The following is a 24,890-nucleotide window of genomic DNA, read 5'->3' as shown; positions in this document are numbered from 1 at the left end:
TATAATCAATGTATTTTAAATATTTTATCTTAAAATACATTGATTATTTTGCTCTGATCGTTAAATCACGATCGCATTACATAATTACGAAACAGTTTGAACTTGGAAGAAATATTTCTGAGCGTTAGATGCGTTGTCACCCCACTGATAAGCAAATATTCGTTCAACTGATACGGGAAACAGTCGATAAGGGGAACGATTACGCGCAAACGGGGTGTGATACCTATTAGGTGACTATTAGGTACCCGATAACGCGACACGTATTATTGATATAATACTTCATTGCACGATGTTATCTGAACGGATGTCCACTAATACGCATATCTCTGATTACACATTTTTCAGATAATCAGATGTGCGCTATAATTAATCCCAATGACTCGCGACCATCGCCACGATAAGAAATATTTTGATTATAAATGCATATCTGTGTAATCTTTAAAAATCTTATATTCGGGGATATTTATTCTTTACGAGATAAATATTTATTTTATAAATATATATAAAATTAATCGATATAAAAAATTAGTCATCATCGAAAATTAAAGGATGAAGACGCGACAGAAGGAAAACCGCGATAATCCGATACTATGGTTTATAAAAGAAGAAAACTTGCGATATATAAGAAAGAGGGTCACCTCGATCTTGGAAGAAGTTACTCAAATAATTCCAAAAGTTAAGCTTTTAGAAGACATTTCAATCGAGAAAGAAGTTTGATTGAATAAAAGAAATATATCAGTTTCCAATATGAGGTTCACGGATAATTTGTTCTCTCGTAATCCAGAACCTCAGTTCCTATCTCATTCTATTTTTCTTATAATATTGCGAAAGACGTTAAGACAAATTCAGTGACAGTAAACTAGAAAATAATTCTCACGAACTTTCGTGTCTCGCGGTTTATGTTAATAAAAGAAAATTACGGAAGGGGAAATAAAATGTCTAACTCGGGCGATTTCACCATTTTGTTTAAACTGAACAGTCTCACGAATCAGCCACGATGGGTGGCTATCGGACTTGAGTTAAATTAATGACGCGATAATATCGATTACAATACCGTCTTGATACCCGCCGCGCGCGGACACCAAGAATCCCTAAGAAGACACCGCGGAATCGTCCATCCGCTCGCACCCTCGCCACATTTTCACGCCTATTTGCCTCTCCTTCAGACCTCCACGGTCACGTGGAGAAGCTTCGTGCGTCTCTCTCTGTACCACTCTCGCGCCGATCCTTCACGCAAGCTCTGATTGGTCGAGGGGGAAGCATCGAGGGTGGCATCGCTATCCCCGTTGCACTCGGCGGAAGTACCTCGCTGTATCTCACCCCCGCCGAAGGATCTGTGGGTGTGTAGCTCGGACACGCCCGACCCGCGGTGGGCGTAGTCAAAAGCACTGGCAGTTGCAGCGATTCTATTCTAGTGGGAGAAGCTTTTTCGTCGGACACGCGGTCATTCGCGACGTCACTTTGCGACGCGACGCCGAGCCGCATTGCTCGTGGTCGTCGGCTTCGTGTGAAGACCGTGACTCGTATAATCGCGGAATCGATCGGTTGCGAGGAACGATTATATCGATCCACCAAGTGCGGCTGACCGAGCTATGGATCAATTAACAATTGTTCCGATGACACGTCCACGTAATGACGTTCGAAACTGTGCGAAACGTCGCTGAGAGATTTACGCAGGTACACCACCATCGCTAGATCACCTATAATCGATCGGTTTAAGGAATTACAATCATCAATCGGATGAAAACTTCATTGTAACTAGAATTAGTCTGCGTCAAGTGTTGATTTTGAAGATCATCTTGGTATCAATCAGATCAAGACGTCATTGATCTTTTAGACATTGTTATATACAATTCGTTTGAGTCAGTGTCAGAGGCAGGGATCGTTATATTGCTCAAGTGACACCTAGATTCGGTTGGAATCCAATAGTGTTGACATTGCAAGGACATAATCTCACCAGAAAGTATGTGTTAAAAATCTACAGTGGTCGCAGGATATGGCAGCTATGCATTACAACGCGCAGATGGTCTCAGAAGACTTGCATCAGCATCCGCGACATCTCTACAGCCTTCAACAGAGACTTCAGGATCCCGGATCTTCGCCCAGATCGGAGGATGCCAGATCGCCGCTGGACAGCCGAGTGAGATCGCTCGAGGAAGTGCGTTTCGTGGGTGCTAGATCGCCGGACGTGGAAGATAGAGTAATCAGATATCACGAGGATGCCGGAAGTAAACGTTTCCCGAAAGACCACTCGGGGCCTGTTTTCTTCCAGGATTCGGAAAACTCGTCCAGAAAATGTTTTAGCGACGGAATAGCGACGAGTCGTTGCCGCGAGTCGGAAAGCTCTCCCGGAAGGACGTCTTCGCCGCAAAATTACATCCTCAGCTCGTCCAATCAGCACAATAGCTCCATTGGCAAAACGTCTTTCTGCATCGATGCGCTTCTGGGTCGCGCTACGAAGCAGAATGAAATAGAACAATCGTCGGCCGATCGACAGAAATCGTTCTCCAGAAATCACGGTGTCCAATCTGATGGCCTGAATCTCGGTGGCATTCAGGAACGGGAATCCCCCACCGCCATAAGATGTTCCGGAGATCAAAGAACCGCCTTGAGAAATTCTCTAAATCCTTTCGTTCAGCATCACGAATCCGATTCGCCCAGTCTGGAAGCACGAGATAGACACTCCTCCAATCGCGAGACCGTTCTCGGCCTCCATTCCAGCGATTCCGGCGTGTCGGTCCAAAGGGGCCAGTTCAGGCCCGAAACGGGGACCAGCAACTATCGGAACGACCGGCTCGAGAACGTCGAGGACGACACGTCGGTCGACGTGGACCCGACGCGAACCGGAAGCGCCAGTCCCGGGAGTAACGCGAGTCGCAGTCCCGCTTCCAGCCCTCCGATATCTCCCGGCTCGGAGGATCCGTCCAGTAACGGGGTGCTGAGCCATCAGAGCCTCGCATCCGGGCCCTACGGCGTGGGCGCGGCGGTGGTCAGGCAGAATCAGGGCCTCCTACTGCATCCCGCGGGACCACTCATCCATCCCGGAGGATTGTACTATCATCCGGCCGGCGGCAGCGCCTTCCACTCGATACACAAGGAGGGTCAGCCGGTCGGCCATCCCCAATCTGGAGGGCCTCATCCTCAGCAGCATCACATCCATCCACTCCAGCTCGAGTGGTTCGCCCGGACCGGCATGTTATACCCGAGACTTCCCGCGGATCTGGCCGGTGAGTAGATGCAATTAATCTAATTAATTACAATGGCTGTTTCGGATAGTTTTATGTTTGCGCATAAACGAATCGTTGTAGCTTTTGATAATATGGAAATACATCAGGAAAGAGAAATGTATTTTGCAAAAATAAAAAAAGTATTATGTTGAAGAAACCTTGAGATATATACCGTTTCATAAATTTTATTTGTAAAAAAATGCATATCTAAATCCATGTCTAATAAAGATAATATTGAAGATGATATTGATAACATTTTTGACGATATTGATTATAATAAAAATTAATTTACGTATTTTAGTTGTTTGAGATTTTTAAATAATTTAATAATTTTTATTAATAAATAATAAGAGATTTTGGAAGATGCATATGTGTAATAATGTACAGCTGCACGTGAATTATAAACCTAATGTGACAAAAATATTCTGAATTACATCACTGTCTATAATAACAAAACCATAAATCATGTTCATCAAATTGAGATTATCAATCACTGCTGATGCTTGTAATTAATTGAATATATCATAATGATTGCCGCGCCGAAGAACGATACAAGCAATTAATCGCGCGATATCTGATGAAAATCACAATAATTATCATTGCTATAAAAAGCGACGCAAATTGAAATCCCCTATTTTATGATAAGATATCATTCGTATGAGCTTTTAAGTGGAATAGTGTAAAAAGAAAGTGTAATTTAACGATATATATCAATAATGATAAATCATGTATTTTAAATAATGATCTAATTATTGTGCGCGCAACGTGGCAAAAAATTTTAAATTCTTTTATTTTTTTTTTTTTAATGTTAACAAAATAATTTTAAAGATTTTTAAGCATTTTATATAAAGAATTTTTGTAAGCTTTTTACATTTCAAAATTAAAACAAAAAATACAATACCTCGTTTCTTTGTTTGTGCGATATGATGGCTTCAAGCGTTATATGTATATTAATTATTTACAAGGTAAACGCGAAAACGGTGTGCAATTAATTTTTAAAAGTAAAAATCCCGAATTCTGATTTCCGGATTATGATAAAAATCCGCGCGATCCAGAATGAAATCGCAAATACTGCAAAAAGCTATTGCAAAAGACGACTCGACCTTCACGTTAAAACCATTAATCTTGTTTCAATGCTTGATAAATTAATGATTCGATAATAATTTGCGAGTATAGCCGATAACGGTCGTTAAAGTCGATAACAATCCTCGTAAATCGCTCTTTCCTAAGCCGACAGTGATGCTAGCGGTGCCGATCCCAGAAAAAAAACACGTTGATTGCGACTTTATCGCCGACTGCGGATCTGCAACAAATAGCGCGCGAGATAGCACAAGAATAGACGTAAGCGAATTCGATTTAAAATAATGTTTAAAATCAAATTTGAAATCATGAATTTTCTAGTAAGAATTTACAGCAATTCTTAATTATCTATTTCCTTATTACATTAGATAACGTCTGCGATTATACTTCGCGAACAGGTAAAAGGAATCTTTATATTTTTCCGTGTATTACGATAAGGATTTATTTTAATGAGAATTTAATTTATCACTTGACAATCAACGAAATGTCGAGCATGCATGATAAATGACTTGCGGTCAATTTTCATGACAGAAAGAGGAAGTAACTAACAATAAGCTTCCTCGTCGGGGAATCCGCGGCAGACGCGTATTGCGCAAAATCGAAATTCCTCGCGTGGGTGAGTGGATCGTCAGGCGATATCGTCGATTGACGGTAACTCATGCGTGGGAGGTTGTGTTATGTTAGCTCTCGACAGCTATTACCAGCTATTAACTCGAAAGTGAGAGGCAACGTCGAAAGACAGATTGCCGCTGCGATGAGCAGATAGTACATGTTTACGCGTCTAATGTACCGCTCCACTAGACCATATTGGCCGACCACACAAATTTTACGATCTCGATAACGGCGATGTGACGCTCGCATGCTCGCGGTTCTCTTCAAACATAGATTTTTGAAATTATCTTCGAAAAACTTAACGTAAAATAACGTACAAATATTACAAAATATAAGATATCAATCGTTCAAAATTTTTTATTTTCTTTATTTTGGATAGAAGATTATGTGCAACAATTATGTTCCTTTTCTATCAGAAAGATAATTTTATTATAGGAAATAAATTTCCTTTATCTTTCAGGGAGTCAGCTAATATTTTCAACTGAAATTTTTGTATTGATTCTCTTGAATAGCATTTCATCTAATAAATTTCGCCAGTTTTTAATTAAACTTTCGCAATTGGTTCTGAAAAATGAAGAAGTGCATTCGTTCAGTCGCCGTTTCCCTACAAAACTTTTATTCACGAGACCGACGAACTGCATCGCTGCCAACTAATTCGCAAACCTTTCCACGAATCACAGAAACCGTCTTAGAAATTCGAAGAAGGAAAAGAGAGAAAGTAGGAGAGAGGGATGATACCAAGTGGCGACGAAGAAATTTGGAAGGTAAAAGGCAAGGGCTCGAGGGAGGAAGGGGTGTGCAACAAGGAGTCTGGTTACCACGGTAAATTTCGCGCTCGGAAAAAAGAGCCGTGGCCGCGTTGTCAGGCCAATCAGTCGAGGGCTTTTATCGAACAAATTGGTCAGTGAACGTATGGCGATGGCGGCGGCGGCGGATACCCCGGGACGGAGGAAGGGAAGCAGAAATGAGAGGCGGAGTGGCGGCGGGGACCCGGGGACGCCGCGGACACAAGTGGCGAACGGTGACGGGTGCGCGGGGTATTTCCTGTCAGATGATCCTGATTGGTAGTTGCCGAGCAATCCAGCGTCGACCAAAAAAGGCGAAAAAAATCGAGCGGTAGCGTAAAACAAGCGCAAAAAAGGGAAAACGTAAAAAAAGAATGAGGGAGAGAGAGACAGAGAGAAAGAACACAAATGCGTGCGCGCGCGCGTGGCACGAAATAAAACGCGCGTCGAATACATCGAATGTGCCCCTGCCGCTGCCACCCCCCTCCCCCCCGCGTGGCATGCTCGTTGGAGGCCATCGTCGGTACACGGCTCGACTTGTTAAAAATTGCCGGCGGCCGCGCGGACCACCCCCGCGCGACGTTTTGTAAATAACACGGGGGGAAGGAAGGGTGACGGGGGAGGGAATGAGAGCGCGGACGGCGAGGGGGATGATGCGAGCTTTTATTTGCGGAATATTTGTCGCGCGTTATGCCCGCGCGCGGCGACGCAACGACAACACCATGTTTCATCTATCCCGTGCCGCGCGTAACGGCGTATCGAAATTTAACTAGCGCGTTATAAGCGGGGTGTGTGCACGTGTCGGGGCCCGCGTATTGCACGATGTACCCCGGTGCCCGAACGGCACCGCCGCCCACCGCACCCCCAAACCTCACGTCACCGTCCGCCGCTACTAGATAGTTATCCATATCGCGTTACGAATGGATGGCCCGCACCGCGACCGCTCTAATTAGCGCGGTTCCGCGGCCATCGATTGCCGCCGCCGAATAGAATGGCCATTGAAACGGAGAAACATCGTCGTTATTATAACGATCGTATTACTGGAATTATATACTAGGCGCAAACATCTTAGAGACAAATTATTTAATTTCGGAATACGTTGTCTCTCGTAATGATATAAGTTGGTAAATAAAAGGTTGAACTAAAATAACCGAAAAGTCATTTTAAGAAACTTTGATCGGATGCTGAAAACTAGTTTAAAGTTTCGAATATCATCTCGACGAAGAAAACGATTTGATAGAAAGCATGAGAAATATTGAGAAAAAATTAAGATCTCAGAAACTCATTTTATATGCATTCTAGAATTTATAAGAGATAATTATATTAAAAAATAAATTCTTTCTTCAAATAGATGTGTTTAATGTTACATAAAAATTACTTGCAATCCATAAAAATTCAATATATTTAGCAAACATCCTCATCATTATTATTCTACGACTTGCAATAAGTTACCTAAGAATGCGAAAATATAAATATTTTACTCTTTCCTAAGAAGTAATGACATAAAACAGAATTAAGTCTAAGTTTCGTTCCCATATGTATTTAATAAAATTGCATCAGGAAAGTCTGCGTTAATGAAATAAATTAATATTATGTAAACTACACGTCGTTCGCAAAGGCGTATTCACATTTTTCACTAACTCGTTCGCACTGGCGTATCTATGTGACAGTTCGGATGTTTTTTTTTCCAGTTGGCACATGTGCATGCGTCAATCAGCAATGATCGACAGTAGTCGATAATTGGCTTTTGGATTAGCGTGCGAAACGTCATCGATTTTCCGATGGTGCGCGTCATATAGGCACGCCAACGATGATTAATCGCTCGCGCGAGTTGAAGTAACAATTGTAATAATTACTGTCCCCCCCGCCAGGAAGGAATAAATTATTCATCACGAATTTATGGCCTTTTTACGCGAAACGCGCGCGCTGAGAAAATCCTTAAGCGTTTTAACGATATTAATTGCAGGTACCGATATCAACGGCAAATATATAAATAATCGTGGAGGGCGCGATAAATCTCGCGTACGATAAAACTGCTAACACGTAATTTTTATTTTCACCGTTGTTTTACATATTTTAATGCCAATGATTTAATGACGGCGAATGTTTAATTTGCCGATTATGGAAATGCAAAATTTCCACGCTGACGTATTATTTCATGCGTCTGAGCGCTTCTTATCTCGCAATACTGCTGGTTACATTATTTTAAAGGCATACGAATACTGCGAATTACTGAATTTAATACGAAGATTAAATACATGTAAACAAGCACGCCAAATAGTTTTTAATTAAATTCTATCATTTTTGTGTGAAAAAATACTACAGTATTTGCCATATATGCACATTTTTTCATTTATCGAGAAATCTTTCTCCCATGTAAATGTAAATCGAGTTACCTCTCTAATGGCCGATGGTCTGTGAAGATATTTTTTCAAGTTAATGGGAGAGTTCTTAGTAGAAGGCACAAACGAAATTAAGGGTGGTTTTATTTACCGAAGGGCGTCGAAGAAAAAGCAGCATTGCCATTTCCTTTTAGCGCCACGGCAGGATATTGCAAAGTGAAATTAAATATATTGAAAATTAATACTGTAATTTTGGCCATTTTTATGGCATTTGCTAATCGTGGCGTATGTTTCTATTTTTACATGCAATCAGTTGTATTTGCAGAGAATTAAATAGTCACCAAAAGACAATGAAATAAATTCCAAGGAAATTCAACTTCTATGAACATCGTATTAATAACATAAAACAATATAGCAGTAAGTATAAAACAACGGTTAGTTTTCGCGTATACTTATTCATAAAATAAAATTTCTCATTCTTTCCCTTATTGATACATGAAAAAATATGTTCAAGTTCATCTTGCGATATTAATGTTTTCCTTCAAATAAAGTCTCACGGGAGATGGGGGATGGGGGATAATATTTCATGAACCACGTTTTTTTCGAAATAAATCCGGACCAGCGTTCTATTCAACCGTTCCGTTATCAGTCAATTGAATATTCGTCTCTCGCGGTATATTTTATTGAGTGAACCAAATTTTCACCAAATCGACATTGTTCGGTCGAGGAAAACAGAAGTTCCTTCCCTCGAGGAACCGCAATTAAGGAGGATTCGTTTCTTTACGGACAGTTCGATCGACAATTTGGCTTAAATCGACTTGACGAACCGTGAGGGTATAGCGGCCGGCGTGACGATACGGCCGGAATCTCGTTTTTTTTTTCCTCCTTTCTCTCTTGTCTCTCTCTCTTTTTTTTCGAACCGATCCCGGCCGTCCATACGAACGGGGAGAAACAATGGCGAGGAGATGGCGGCGGAAACTCTACCAACAAAAGGGGGATGATACTCGGGAGACAGAGAGCGCGCGCGCGAGGGGTTGGCGGATGATTTAATTAGTTAATTGTGCGTCATTCATCCGTCTATTCATCCCCTTCGCAGCCTCCCACGTCCCGGCATGCTCTGCCACCGCCGTCACCATACCGTTCCCATGGCAACTCCGCGGACTTATAGTCCGTTTAAACGGCCAATTTCGCGTTTCCGTCGGAGACCCGCGAACGGAAGCCGCTGGCCCAGCCGCGCTTTGTATATTTTGCCTTTTACAAAACTATGGCTGTACAATATCACACAATAGTACTGCAATAATTACGAAAATATTACACTAATAAGATAGTGCGCCATATGTTATATTATGATGTAATAAAAATAATGTAATAAAAACGTAACGTACGATGTAATTAACCGTGTGACATTAAAAAAGAATGCTAAAGCAAGCTAGTTAAATTGTGTGGATAACGGAAGGAGCTTCTATCAGCTCTTACTGGGTCGTCCTGCCACCATTTATATTCTATACTCTAACATATGGCGATTGCGGGGGATTAATCTTATTTGTTCGGAATTTACAGCATTCCTATTAATTCGACCGCAGCGCTTATGGTGTTCCAGATAGCTAGGTTTACGCGGCTGATTGCACGCGGGTTATCGCCACGTTATCTACTTCCAGGGAGATTTAATCGAGTATTCATTTAAAATTACGCGATAAGAAAGTTCGATAAGAAATAAAGGGAAAGAAGGACATAAAGCACGTACTATCCAAGATTTATGCATTGATTTATATATTGATGTATAGTATATGTATTATCTAATCATTCTCCAAAATTGATATTACAAATTTGCAGTAAAATAAATCGCAAAAAAAAATTATATTCTATGAATTATAACACAGAAATTAAAAGTAGTTTGAAGAAAAAAAAGTACAATTTTTATTAATTATTTTAGAATTTTTCTACTGCTACTGTGTGTATTAATTACATTTTGATTACAAAAATATTCGTTGATTAATAAAGTCAATAAAAATTATTTTTCTGAGTTTTTTGACAAACATCTTTTCAACGCATATAAAATTATTGCAGCATCTAGAAAGAAACTTTGTAGCAAAAAAACCGATATTCAACGGGAAAACAATATTCACGCGCGTTTATTCGCAAGAACGAGATTCGCGGTAAATTAAATCGAGGGCTCATTCCTCTGTGCGTGTAGCGTCGGAAATCGGATTCATCGTAATATGGTAGCGGTTTCAACAACCCTCGCTAACATACGACAGCGCTCCAAAAGCGACAAGTCGGCGTCGGGCGAATCAGCGTCGTTAGCGATTGACTTCTCGTTCGACCTCGGGGTCGCAACTACGACCTGATGTCGATGTTGTTTCCGGAACGGAGTTCGAAATTAAAGCTCGACGCGCGGCAGAGAGAGGAGAGAGCACGGACGGCCGAGCGCGGATAGTTAGAAGCGGGAGAGAGTAAACCGATGCGCTCGCTTGCTCGCTCACCACCGCACGCACGCACGGAGTGTATATACGCGCGGGTATATACACCGGAAGCCGGTGGCGGCGGCGGCATCAGATCCGCCTATAAGCGTATAGGTGGTAATGGCGTTTCTGAATTAGCTGCTAGCTAGTTTGGCCGTCCGCAAGCAAACAGATCTTGGTTACCCGATGTGTAACATCCCGCGCGCTCGCTCAAACGCGCCATCCCGTGTCTATATACCGGTCTTGTCGGTAATACTATTCGCGTAGCTACGTGTACGCGAATATGCGTGCGCCACGTTCGTGTACGTGTATATGCACGTGCGTACGCGCATCGGATAGCTGCCGGATACGTGACGCGTACGGTCGAACTCCTTTCGGCCACAAAACGCCTTTGACCCTTTGCCATCACCGAGAAAAACCGCGAATTTTACTTCTCGACGTAGCATATGATAAAATGTTTTTCGACGGTAAAAAAAAAGTATCCATTAATGTAACATGTAACGTACTGCAGTAATGAGAGCTATACAGTATTGCAATCGGGAGTTAATTACGCTAAAGACCCAATCAGAGGTTCTGAAGAAAGCGATCGGTTTTGAATTAATCAATCAACATTAAGTGGCAATCGAGATCGAGATTCTAACAATAAAAATTACAAATTTATCTTGTAAAAATCACTGTTGCATAATTAGCTAAGTGTTAAAACTGTATTCACCGAACACTCGACGCGGCGCGCGGCGCAACGCGACGTCTCAATTAGAACCAAACTTGCGTGTATCTGTGGAGACGCGGAAGAAGATGGCGAATCGGGCGAGCATCCGGTGCACGAGGCAAGAATAAGAAGTAACATCGCGGATGTTTATGGCGTGATTTGTGGCGAGTTCGCGAGCCCGAGTTCGGGATTAAATTCAGCCATTTCGGGTAAGGAAAATAGCCTGATAAAACTTGCCCAACTTTTCCTTCTCTCTTTCCTTTTTCTCACTCTTTCTTATCACCGTCTCCTCTCTTTCCTCTCTACTCACTCTCTCTCTCTCTCTCTCTTCCTTTCGCTTACGCGCTCGTCCGGCTCCATTCCCATCTACGATCATCCCCAGCATGTCGGGGGTGGCCGTCGGACGGCGAGGGGGTGGCGAGACGGCGGATAGCGACGTTACTCGCCTAGATTCGTTTAGCTCGGATCTGAGGGGCAGATAATTCGGGGGGCGGGACACGGCAAAGGGGCTCCGGGGACCGCGGGCGGGGCTTGCCGGCGACGCACACACGCGCGGCACGATACCCCCCACACACATATACACAGAGATAAACACACCATTACGCTCTTCCGTACGCACGCATACACATACACGCGCGCAAATACATATACGGACATGGCTACAACACGGACGCGGGAGCAAAAGCTGAGAGAACGCACCACCGACGAAGTTACCAAATCGACGTTACCAACCCCTTCGCTCGCCTTCCCACCACTTTCTCCCCCGCGCTATCCGCTCCCCGTCTTCCCCTGTTCCATCCCCCTCGAGACGACGAGCGCGCGCGGTGCTAGCCGGACCGAGCGACGGAGGGTACGGCGGCACAGTTAGAGGTATACACGCCGATTTAGGACGCTAATTCCAATTTGCAATTCGCTATTGGGTAATTGCTGCCCATTAGAGGGAGGCCATTTTCGGCTGCTACGTAGGCGTAGTAGAGCCGCGTCCGCGGGAGCTATGTACTCGTGACAGCGGAGCGAGGACAGGATCGATGCACCTCCGAGTAAAAGACGAGCCGTGCACTATTTCCGATGAAAAATCCAACGAAAGGATATCTTTAATTAAAATGAGATTTCTAATTCAATGACAAAAAGCACAAACAAGTCTATCTTGTTCCTATACATTTTTATCCCATTTTTTTAATTGCTATCATTATGATGAATCCCGAAATCGAATTTCATGCTACGCACACGCGAAAAAATTGATCTCAACTTTTCTCATAATTTTGTTATCGCAAATTAGCACAAGGATCGGTTTTTCTGTAATATATTATTTTTGTCATGCGCGAACTGTTTTCTTTTGCTATAATTACTCTAGCTCTAGATGCAATCAGATTCTCTCTACAATAATTATTTATACGTTCATCTTCTAAGAAATGTGGAAAAAATACGGAGACTAGGTTTATTTAAAAAATGAATTTTTTATTTTTAATAGTTAATAAATATTTTTGTAATACTTTTAGCAACAGAAAATTTGGCAAAAAGTTTAATTTAATTATTAATTGCGATATAAGATATTCAAAATAAGGAAGTACATATTATAATTGTATATAGCAGAATAGTATTTCTATATAAAATGTATATAATATATAAAATAATTATTTTACTACGGGGAATATGTTGCGATACTTTTCCATCGTGGCGCGAAGCATTCGGGTCATTCGGTAACGCGCCAACATTCCGGCGACCGACGCAAAAAGGACTAAAAACGAAGGTGAAGTTCCTGCGGGAGCTCGGATCGAGTAATCAGTTTTAATTAAGCGTACCTTTCGCCCGGGAGTTAACGAGGGTAGTTACTCGTTAGTCCGAGATACCGTGCGATTCGCCGACCCTAAAAAAAAGTCGCACGAGATCCGATCTCGGCTCAGTGGAACGAAGAGTTACATGCGGATAATTAATTTCGTAAGTATTTCATAATAATCGTTCAAAATATAACAATGATTTTATTCCGGATTTTAAATCGTGTTATGCCTCAAAAATCAATACATTACAAAAAGACTGTAAAATAATAAACGTAGAAAGTCGTGTATTTTATTTGCTGATTATAAATTATTATAATTAGCTTAAAAATATAATTGATATGAAAGCTGATTTCTTATTGATTATATAAAATTATAGAAAAATACTGGCTCGTCTCCATTAAATATCTATATCTTTTAACGACGCAAAGCAAAGTTCGCTACGATACCTACCGCATCACCATCCCTCATTGCTACGCAAGGATATTCATGCGACCGGTAAAATGTAATTTTTCGGGGGATAAACTTCCGGGGGACGAGATGGTACGACGAAAAGCAGGCGCTTTAAGTACAGATAATAGGTGGTGTTTACCGCCGCGATGATCGGCACCATTTAAGGGTGGCCCGGCATGAAGCGGCCGATGGGACCCCAAATAAATTAAATTATCATGATAAAAGCCCCCTCCCGTCCCTCTATTCGATATAAGAGCGCGAATGGTGATTGTCCACTCGATAAAGTCTCCCTTCTCATGTTTACCGACATCTGTCACAGTTTGCGCATTTCCCGATCGACGTGCAATGTGCCAAATGATCAATTTAGCGGGACACAGCGCATTCTCCGCGTGTCAATGAAATTAGGGCAATTCAAGCGCAAATGTATCAAAAAGGATTGCAGAAATTAATTATGGCAATTATTTATAAAAATTAATGCTATTTAAAATGGGGCAATCGTCCAATTTTAATTTTGGAGGTAAATAATGAAAAAGAGATGTATTACTCGTTGAACATTCTTCGGTAATTTATAATATATATTTTTTACAATTTTTATTGCTAAATTTTATTAAATGTGTTGGCCTCTATTTTATATCATATATTTATCGATATCATTTTACTCCTCGATTATCTTTATCGACTTCGTGATTGCACGGTACATCGCATTGCGTTTATTTATTAGGCTACGAAGGGATTGTTTGCAGTTAGTTAGCGCTATAGTTAACGCGACACCCCTGATGATAGAAGGGTATGTACCGTATGTCAGTAACCAACCCCCTCGATCGCGGCAGACGAATTTCTTTGGTGCGCTTATAACGCCGAGTAATGCGCCGCGCCGGTGGCTCAATGAATAATTATCGCGAGCCGGCCAATTTGGCGACGAAGGGTTCGATAATTTATGACGGCTATTTATCCGACCGCTCTTCTCGCTTCTTAAACTTTTAAAGGAGAATGGATGCGACCCTTAAATGTCAGAACTCGATCACGTTGCGTTTTCGTCTTTAGCGGGTTAAAATGTTACGATCTCCGCGATAAAATTAACGGCCTTATTATTTTCAAAATTTTATAATATAATTAATACGGTTCTAGCTCTTCCTCAAAAGTTTCTATAATGTTTTCAAAAAGAGCCGAGATAATTAAACGTAGAATATAAATTTCTATATAAAAGTGCAGATATAAAAGCGGATCGCGCGCTCTATATTTTCGTCGTACGATAATTAGTCATAACTTTTTTATTTTAATCACAATCAATTCACATCCACGTTCACGAATCCCACAATGAAATTCACGCCGATTACTGTTATTACTGATACATTATCATTATCGTCTGAAATTAATCGGGAAAATACTGTGAGGAATTATAGATGCCCGAACCTTATCTCAGTCCTCTCGACCTTTTGATCACGTTGACCAAAAGTGATTGCAGATTAAAATTTTATGATTGATTGTAGAATTAATGTAATCACATGTCAATCGCAATAAAGTTGAGCAGCTACAAAATTGCTTTATCTCGAAGATTAACAAAGTTGCGATAGATAAACCAATGTGAAAAAATTCGGTAATTTATAATACCGTATGATATGCAAGCGTGTCAAGAGAATCTAATGGATACCGAGTGCACGGTGTGTCCGGACGATGAAATTGAAAAAAAGGACATAAAAATAAATCATGACGGAACGGGCGAGGAGCGCAATGGCGCAAATAATAATTGTCACGAATCAGCGGGGAGGGAAATCATCGGTCAGGCCATATGTGCCCAGCAGGGAAGAGGGGGGCCGAACTCCACTTTGTCCAACGATAAATAACCCAATAAATGTGCTACAGTCTAAATACTAACAGCTATCAAATGTAGTCTCTCGTCCCTCGCGCGTGACGCGCTTGCTCCCGTGAACAATCGTCAAAAAGTCCCGCGTGTATTTTTTTTTAAATTCGTAACGCTTTTATAATTACTATACTCGACAAATGCAAAATGAGAGGTCAAATTTGGGTAAATGTGGACAGTAAGAATTTAGTAAAATTACTTGAACCATCTTATTCGAATTTAAACTAAACGAAATTTTAAATTTCCCATGCACACACACACACAAAGATATATTATTCTAATGTATTATATTTATTAATCTAATATTATTTATATAATTTTATATGTTTCTCTGATACATATTACATATTATTACTCTTTTCTTGATGCTTGAATTGCGTTAAATTTGCGAAAATACATTACGCCCCGCTGTGTGAAAGACCGATAATACGACATCGAAATATCAAAACTGCCGCTTATTTGTGTACCAGGCGTGAAATCGCGCGGCCCCACATCGAAATACGCGGGTCTCTCTTTGAGGAAGAGCGAGAACGTGCGTACCTGCTCGCAGCTTAGTGAATCACGCGTCGACCGGTAATCCGAATGCGCTCGACTAAATGCCGCCATGTGTACAAACACTGACAGCCGGTCACGCACTTGCTAGTTAAGTTACGAGGGTGCTTAAGCCAGTGACGCAAGGCCCACCTCCCTGCTAATCGTGGAAACCCGGTGGACATAGCGCTCGGCAACAACAAAAACACGTGGCATCGCGGTGACAAAAATAACGGCGTCTCTCACGTACACGCTGAAGTTCGAAACCTTGGACCAAAAAATATTCTGCAAACTGAATTTTTACAAGAATTGCATTTTAATGATTTCGCCCCAAACGTGTCATTTCAAACAATTTTATTCAACGATTCTTTCAAATTTATAAAGCTGATTTATAAATTCTCAAATTTTGATATATCTCAAATTTTATTTATCAATTTATTTTGCATTAGAAAGGTAATCGCAGTGAATTAACTTAATTGCAATTTATATTATTTCTAAAAAAATTACTAAAAGAAAGAATAGTCACGCATTTAGTTATTAATACGTAATAATCGTATTTAGAAGTTCTGGATAAATAATTAATGTGAATATACATATACAATTGTATGGCATAACATATTCATCACACATTGATCAATAGCAATTCTATCATGATTACGTCGATCATTTCGTCAGACTCCACGGCGTCCTACGCCTATGGTGTTATAAGTCGGCAATTCTCCCCTGACCAAGAGTCATTCACGGGGCTAATTGCAGGGGCGGCTTTCCACCCCTATCGTCTAACCCCAAATCATCCCCCGTAATCCATAGGGATTTACACTCACGATAATTGCATTAGCATTCGATGATTTTTATTGGATCGTCCGGATCGCAATAATGAATCATTTTTGTCCTCCAAATTTTGCCGGACTAAAATCGCATTTAATTTGCGACTTTTATCGGATACAAACAAATTTAATAAAGCAATATTTTTAATTAAAAGTTTTCGTTATGCAAAAATCAACACGACGTCAGAAATATATTTGTTCGCAGTTTTATATGACGTTATTTATTTCGCGTATCTTAATTATTGAGTTTTTTAATTTATGGCTCATGAGCAAATATTGTTGTTCGAGTTAATATAATAACACTATTATTACAGTACCATTATAAGTTACAAAAAGTATACAAAAATATTTCTTGAACAAAATATTTTTTTGTAATAGGTTGCGCGGCACAGCATGCATTGCTGGGCAAAACTAGGAGGCCTAGGACCGCCTTTACGTCCCAGCAGCTCCTCGAATTGGAGAAGCAATTCCGACAGAACAAGTACCTCAGCAGACCGAAGAGGTTCGAGGTCGCGACGTCGCTGATGCTCACGGAAACGCAGGTAAATCGAGATAATGATGTTGAATTGCGCATTACCTTCCTCGATATCCCAAATTCAATAACGGCCCAATTCAATAAACGAACGTGAATCATCTCTCGTACGATAAGTATCGCGATTAGCCATTTTTATTACTCACGTCTGAGCAGAAAGAAGAAAATGCGAATCGTGAATCACCCGTAATACGAGATCCGCGATAAAACATGCAATAAAATGGCTTTTATCGACATCGTCCATACTATAGAAATCTCGAAGAGCACCAAATAGCGAAACCCGATGAGAATTCCGTTATAATTTCGTTGTCGTTTAGCATTGTAACAGTTTTCATCAAAACTGCTATGTAAAGTTAAAAAAAGACTGCATGGGTTATTTTACATAAAATCTATTTCCTCTCTCGGGAGAGGTATCTTTGCATAATTATATATCCGATTGATACGGAATCGCTCGCGGAAATCGTTAAGAAATCGAATCGATAATTTCCCAGGGGGAGGGAAGAGGGAGACAAAGTTAGAATCGAGTTGGCGTTAAGTTATAGCGTCGAGAGTCGGCCCCGTGAGAAGTTAAGTTGAGCGACGTCAACCGGTAAATAGCGCAAAAATGGAAATTCGCGAGGTCACGGGGGAGCGCGATGAGCACTCGGGAGAGGGGAAAAAGAAGACCCTCGAAAAGAGAGAAAATCCCTTCGAATAATCCGGCCCGCCCTATACCTCCATCCGACGCCCGACGTGTGCACGCGCGAATCCTCTCTCGCATAGTTCAACAACTTAAACATAACTCCGAAGCTTACGAGCCCTGACGGATCGCTCGGCAAACAGACGTGAAAGTCTGAGTTATGGCGGGCTCAGTCGCTGATTTGTTTCGATATTTTACCGATTCCGCCTCGCTCCTCGCCTCCGCCTCGGCCTTCCTCGTCCTCCTCCTTTCCCGGGGCCTGATGCTGTTACCCGTTTCACGTCTGAGTTCCGCGCTTGCAGAAACGCGATTACCGGCGATTTACCGTCCAAGCGCGAGCATCACGACGAAACGCGTCGCGACGCCCGACGAAGAACGCGTTTATTTGAAAAGGGCGAAAGCTGTGCAGCTCCCAATAAATCTCTCTACATTGCAATTTTTGTCATTATCAAGTCAAGTAATTTTTTAGGGACGTGGACACTTGTATGAAGACGCCACGTATTCGTAAAAGTTATCGCACGTAAATGTTATTGCCAAATCATTTAACATGAAAATTCACGAAATGTAGCAGTTCGACCATTTCTTGTGATATATAAGCATATTTTTCGACGAGTTATGCATTCTTTTATGTTTTCCGCACGATTGTTTCCCTTTGGATTCTTACCAAATTGATTCGACGTTATTGCGACAATGGCAACGCGATTTCCTGCTCGCTGAATTAATTAAGCTCGCCGAATTAATTAGTTTGAAGTCCGAAATTCACGGTTCAATTGTCGAAATCGTGATCGTCGACGTAATAACATGCAAGATCTATATATACGCATCGATGATCATCGATTCATCAGTGAGAAAAATATCTTCGGCCAATTAGCGCAATCGCAATTGAGATCGTATCGTAGATCGAACGCTCTCGGAATCCCATGATTCACCGTCGTTCGGTTTCCCATGTACAAGATGTCGATTAATTTCGGCTCGCGAGATAATTTACAACGCGATTTATTTGTTCTCTTTCTCGCTCGCTCGCTCGTTCTTTATCGCTCGTCGGTTTATCGGCGATATAACAAATATTTATTTTCGCGAGCGTCGAATCGCTTTTTCTCCCCCCCCCTCCCCCCATCTCTCGATCCATTTTTTCGACTGACTCGCTCGCACCTACAATTCGCACCTTCTCGCCCGCCTTTCCTCTCCCCCTTCCTTCAAATTCAATCCCCCCGCGCTTGTTTACCTCGCGCTCCGAATTATTTGTTAACGCGACGCGAATGATTTACGTAAGTCCCCGTCGTTTCGTCTATCGAATCATCCAGCTGATCGATAAGCAATGGCACACCCGCTGTTTTAATGCAAAACCCTATATTTCAAGAGAAATAAATATTTTCATCGCAAACACACTTTTAATCTTCAAATTGTATTATAATGTTAAACTATTTTCTTTTTTTTTATTCACGAACCTAAAGTTTTATCACAAACAAATATTTTGTTTGAATTTATATGTGAACATATGTGAAATGTAACAATCATGAAAAAGATTGTTTTCACTGAGATGTGCTTTACTGTGACGCGATTAGGATTTTATATGTATAATCTTGTCACACGCAAGATTCTTCGAGTAGCAAGAATTCGGCGAAACGTTCACAGATTCTTCCATTCGTATTCGTATGAGAAAGCCGCGCTCCTACACGGAGGGTAAAGATATAATACGGTTGGTGTGTCTGGAGGGGATTGGCCCGGGCGCATGATATGTTGTCCGAAAGATTTACATCGTTTTCTTACGATTGGGGAGGAAAAATCGAGTCCCTGTATCTGTCTACCTGATTTACTGCGTCTCGCGGGGTGGCTCACGTGACGTTGCCCGCGCTTATAGAGCACGCATTCGCCAAATTAAATCGGGCGCCGATCGAAGACAATCGCCACCGACAACTCGTCAATTCTTATAATTAGCGCCTTTGCACCTATTATCGACACGAAATTGAAATTATTAGAAAAATCTTTCAATTCGCGAACGTATCCACGAATGAGTTTTAATTGTTTAATATCTGGAGCATAGAAGGTCTGAAATACTCAAAAGACTACTATTTGTTTTTTAATTTCAAAATTTATTATACAGAATAACCGATACTTTGATTTCATATAAGATAAAAAGAAATTACTTGTGACGTAACAAAACTCGATGCTTGTTGAAAACTTGCATTGCGATTAATATATTTTTATATTTCCACGTGTAATTTATTAGTCACGATTAAAATAAACAAATTTGACAGCTTTTATTTTTTCTTATTGCTTCGCGTTTAAATAATACATTTATATACATTTTATCATATCATACTTGTAATATAAATTTATTGCGACATTGCGACAAATTCTGTTTTTCGCGAATAGTATTTCGTAATTATCTAAAATTAAATGCGAGATAAGTGCCGAAATATTTTTATCAAATATCGCGCGCGATAGTTGTTAGTTCCCCGAAATCGCTTATCGCTATACGCATATAATTCCTCTAATCTCTCCTCGCGTCGTGAAATTTTACCAAATTTACACGGTGTCGACTCGCCGCGAATAATTACACGGTGCACTCTCATTGCAGGTGAAGATCTGGTTTCAAAATCGCCGAATGAAATGGAAACGCAGTAAGAAGGCGCAGCAGGAGGCTCGTACGAGCGGAAAGGTCGAGGAAGCCGGAAGCGCGAGGAGTGCCGATAGGGACACTGGAAGTGACGTCAGCGTGAATGCACCTGGAACACCGGAGGAATCTAGAGGAACGCTCCAGGAAAGTCAGAGAACTGGAACGGACCTCCAGGAGCCTTTGTATCGGCCTTACGTGGTCTAAAAGAGCAACGGAAGCATTTAACTGTTGGGGGACCAACATTTTTCGAAAATGCGCGAAAAAAGAACAGTATTCGCGAACGTACACAGACGTTTCAGCCGCTCATTTTATTTTATACATAATTATTTTGGATGTAGATATATTTTATTTAACTATATTTTATTTAAATATTATTAATTTAATTAGGTGGCAAACACAGAATATACGAAAAAGAAATATTTCTCTTAAAATGTTAAAAGAAAAATAATTGTTGGTCCCCTAACGGTTAAAAAGATGTAAATTATCACTAAACTGATTGTTTCTTGGAAAATTGAGTTGTTCAGAGAAACGATTTCAAAGTCGAGTGCGAATCTAAAGATTCGATTAATAAAACTAAGTTCTGCTTGTTAATTTGACTGCGTGATTGTTCCTGTATAGATACTTTTTATAGTGAGAAGCAAAAGTATCCCGCTTTACTATCGATTGCGACATAATTTTGATAGTCGATCGTAACAGTAAAAGTTGTTATGACTTACTATCAGAGATTGAAAGCGACATAATACTGATTTTTCGTCGGTGAGTGCATCAGCTTGCGCCCATCTATTGTCACGAACAAACGTGGAAATTATTTTCGCGTGCATCGATCTCAATGAATTTCGGTCTCTGCTTATTGTTGAACACAGTTTTCTACCAAAAAAACAGTCGATCTCTCGTGTGTGTATATATCTCACCTCTATAATTTACTATATCAAAAGTTCTGATGTAAATAAGTGCGAACGAGACGATATTCACGAACACGATCATTAACGATACCTCGCTTGTTAATCACACGGTTATTAGATACACAAGTGTCACTGCTGATTCTAGAGAAGCGTCTTGCTCAAAACCAGCGGGATATTGGTTTTATAATCGAATTATCTTTTTATTGCCTGCCGGAGAAAAGGCGGACAATAATCGCGTTTCGAGCATGCAACAACTGGAAGATCTACGCGCCGTGATCGTGCGATTTAACGATCGACGCGCATATGTGACAGCGAAGATCTACCTTCGGGATTTATGAAGCCTCGAGACGGATGCCATTTAATCTAAATTCATCGTGTATATAGACATGACTAGATAGTATTTATTCTGTGTTCGCTCGGCTTGTAAGATAGAAGAGACGCCAGGCAGACGCTGGAATCGCGAAGTTGTTAATATAAACGGTGTAAAGAGAAAACAGGACGGTATAGGATCGTTCCTGTCCAGAGGTACAGGCGTTACTCGAGCATTGTCCCATACGAGTGCGCGTGCGAGCGAGAAGCATGTATTTACGATGTGAGTGTAAATATTATCCGCATAGGTTCTAAGTTAGTGAATGCGATGCAAATACACGGTATGATAATATCGCGAGAAGTTCCTAAATAAATTATGAAATCGAGCAAAGTCGCTGCGTTCTTCTTTCTCCATGAATGTCATTTTCTCCTAACAGGCGTTTATTTTTAACGCTTTGTAACTTTAAGTGGATATTTATTTATTTCGGCAACTATATGTGTGGGCCAGTGCCACACATTCGATCTGGAAATATTAATTACTCATGCTAAAATTATGTAATTTTGATTAAAAATTATTCGTTTTTCGACAATTTTTAAAAGAACCAGTTTTTGACGATAGCAATTCCGTAGGATTAAATATTTTCTTATATCAGTTATATTTATTTTTAGACTATTTATTTTTAGAATAAATCTATCACAATTATCTAAAAATATTTATATCTATTCTTCAAAGTGCCATACGTTATTTGATACATTATTTGATTTGACATACATTTACTCAAAAATTATTTGAAGACAGTTTATTTCGATGTACAAAATTAATTTTTTCTTATTAAAAATCAACTAAATTGCTAAATCAACCGAAAAATCCGTCACGACCGCAATATCAGATTTTACTTTGCATTTCGAACAATAAATGCTCAGATCTGCTCGTATTCAGCCGCGTGTGCGAGGGAGCCGGGTCTCATGTTATTTGCATGATGGCCGCTGATTGGTATATGGCTTGTAAATGAGAAGCTTCATCCCCCGGCGGATAACCACCCCCGAACGGGCCTGACTGGTGGGTACTCGATGGAGAACCGAATGGCGTGTTTCGAAAGGCACCCGAAGGAGTAGCGCCGCGCTGCGCCATCAGTATTTATGACATGCTAATCCCCAGTTACGAATTCCGCGACATTCCGCGGGATCCGGCGGCGGAGAGCCGCTCATTCGGAAAACGTCATCACTCGGCGAAACGGCGCAAGAAGGAGGTAAAGTCGTATTTGACGAATGCGGATCGATGTCACTACTTGCTGCATTCCCCCGCGCTGCCATTCCCTTTTTCCGAGCTCGAAAGCCGTCGCGCAAAAATCGAAGACATCAGATGTATTGATAAATTGAGAGATTCAGTGAAAAAGAGATATGAAAAGAAAGAGAAAAAAAATATAAGTACAAATAATATATATATATATATATATATATATATATATATATACATCTTGTTATACTTTTGTTATACTTTTGTATATATCTACCATAAGTATATCAAACAATAAAATTAATTTCTTGAAAAGAAGATGTATATGTATATAGATATAAATAAAGTTTCAATTTAGATATCTCTTAGGTGATTTTTACAGCATTTTTTATTCGCGAATTGAAGAAATCATTCGAGCTAAATTTGATCATCAAACATTATCAAGATTGTACCATGAATGCTCTTCTGCGTTCGAGTTTTCTCGCTTATACGTATATTTTCCTCGTAATTTCGCTGTCGCGCAGATTCGTCAGTCGATTCCTCGTTCCTATTACTGATTCGATTGCCAAGTTCTTTCCCCACCCCCGTTTGTCATATACTATTTCAATTTTTCGTCTTTATCTTTCACTCGTGAGAAAATCCGTGGCGGGAGCAGCTCGAGCGAGCCTTCCCGAGTCGGGCGTGATTATTTGCGAGGAAAAATCCAGGATTGCGCCCGGACGGGCGGGCAGGACGATCTCGAAAACGTTCTGGCATGGCGCCACATCACCGTTTACGCCACGGCGCGGTGTGGCGGAAAAAGGAAATGGCCGTAAAGTTTTTTTCGAGAAATATGCCGCCGACCCGAGAAAGCACACGAAGGCGCGTTAACGTGACGCTGAGAGAATTACCATAACGGCCAATCTCGTTTCGCGTTCTCCGCGCGTTCCCTTCTTCCGGCACGCGGAGATTTATTCGCGCGAGCGGAGATTTAGTGAAAAACGCATTTACGCGTAGTCACGTGTGCATCCAATATTTTGGGTGTACATAGATCGATCTCAATCGGGGATAACTCGATGTGTCATGGTATTTTTGCTTTTTCGCTTTATCCTAAGTTTGCTATATGCTCGATACCGCAGATTAATTACACAGGCACACAAAAAATAAAAAGTGTCTTGGCCGAGACACTACACTAGTGTATTCCCATGTATTTTGACCCGCTGAATCCGAATCCGAAGTCAGAATTGTGAGATTGGCTCTCAGTTCCGAGCAAACCTCAAAAAAAGTTCAAAACTCCACGAAACGAACACTTTTTTTTTTAGGTTTGCTCGGAACTGAGAGCCAATCTGACAATTCTGACTTCGGATTCGGATTCAACGGGTCAAAATACATGGGAATACACTAGTGCGGTGTCTCGGCCAAGACACTTTTTATTTTTTGTGTGCCTGGTATTATTAATCTTCAACTCGCAAAATTGATCTATTATTCTCTTGTATAATCTTGCATACAGAAGTTATGATTAATCGAGAGATATCTCAAGTCAAAACTAGATAAATGCTCAAAATATTAATGATTAAAAATATTGTTAATTTTATCATTGCTAAACTTGTATGCAGTGAAAATGTATAACTTATGTATAATTTGAATGAGTTCGAGTAAGTTCGAAAAAATTTGATCAAATTTCAAGAGAATGAAAGAATTACGTGACATTTCTTTTATACGCAACCTACGATTAAAACCTACCATGTCCTTTTTTATTATTAAAATATTCGAAAGAAATTCTTTCATGCTTTCAGCTTCTGAGAAATGGATTTAATCTTAAAAAAAATCATATCGCCAGATCTCGCGGCGAGGCTCTCACCGGCGTTCATTTGGCGAACGTTAAACCTCAGTTAGCTGATTTCGCTCGTATCTCGTAACGGAAGCTCGTCCTCGTCGAGAAGGAAGTCGAGAGTCGTCGCGGGAGAG

At 40.8% G+C, this 24,890-nt stretch overlaps 1 protein-coding gene across 1 annotated transcript; it reads left to right on the top strand.

Annotated features, from left to right (window-relative positions):
* The first annotated feature begins 1,465 nt into the window (after window positions 1-1,465).
* LOC112466257 (homeobox protein Nkx-6.1) lies at window positions 1,466-22,087 on the top strand. The gene is made up of 3 exons (XM_025034263.1): window positions 1,466-3,227; window positions 17,043-17,206; window positions 20,457-22,087. Exons 1-3 carry the CDS (start codon window positions 1,997-1,999, stop codon window positions 20,697-20,699), a joined length of 1,638 nt encoding a protein of 545 aa, XP_024890031.1. The 5' UTR covers window positions 1,466-1,996; the 3' UTR covers window positions 20,700-22,087.
* The last annotated feature ends 2,803 nt before the right edge of the window (window positions 22,088-24,890 follow it).

This window comes from Temnothorax curvispinosus, unplaced genomic scaffold, assembly GCF_003070985.1.
Source record: "Temnothorax curvispinosus isolate PA1 unplaced genomic scaffold, ASM307098v1 QBEX01016011.1, whole genome shotgun sequence".
In the NCBI taxonomy this organism is placed as follows: Eukaryota; Metazoa; Arthropoda; class Insecta; order Hymenoptera; family Formicidae; genus Temnothorax; species Temnothorax curvispinosus.
Note: the sequence above shows the minus strand (reverse complement) of the source record. Positions and strands in the feature narration are given on the sequence as shown.

Excerpts from the sequence above, each read along its gene's own strand:
- LOC112466257 (XM_025034263.1), top strand. The coding sequence starts at position 1,997 with ATGGCAGCTATGCATTACAACGCGCAGATGGTCTCAGAAGACTTGCAT. Across the intron at positions 3,228-17,042 it reads ACTTCCCGCGGATCTGGCCG|GTTGCGCGGCACAGCATGCA; the intron begins GTGAGTAGATGC and ends TTTTTGTAATAG. Across the intron at positions 17,207-20,456 it reads TGATGCTCACGGAAACGCAG|GTGAAGATCTGGTTTCAAAA; the intron begins GTAAATCGAGAT and ends CTCTCATTGCAG.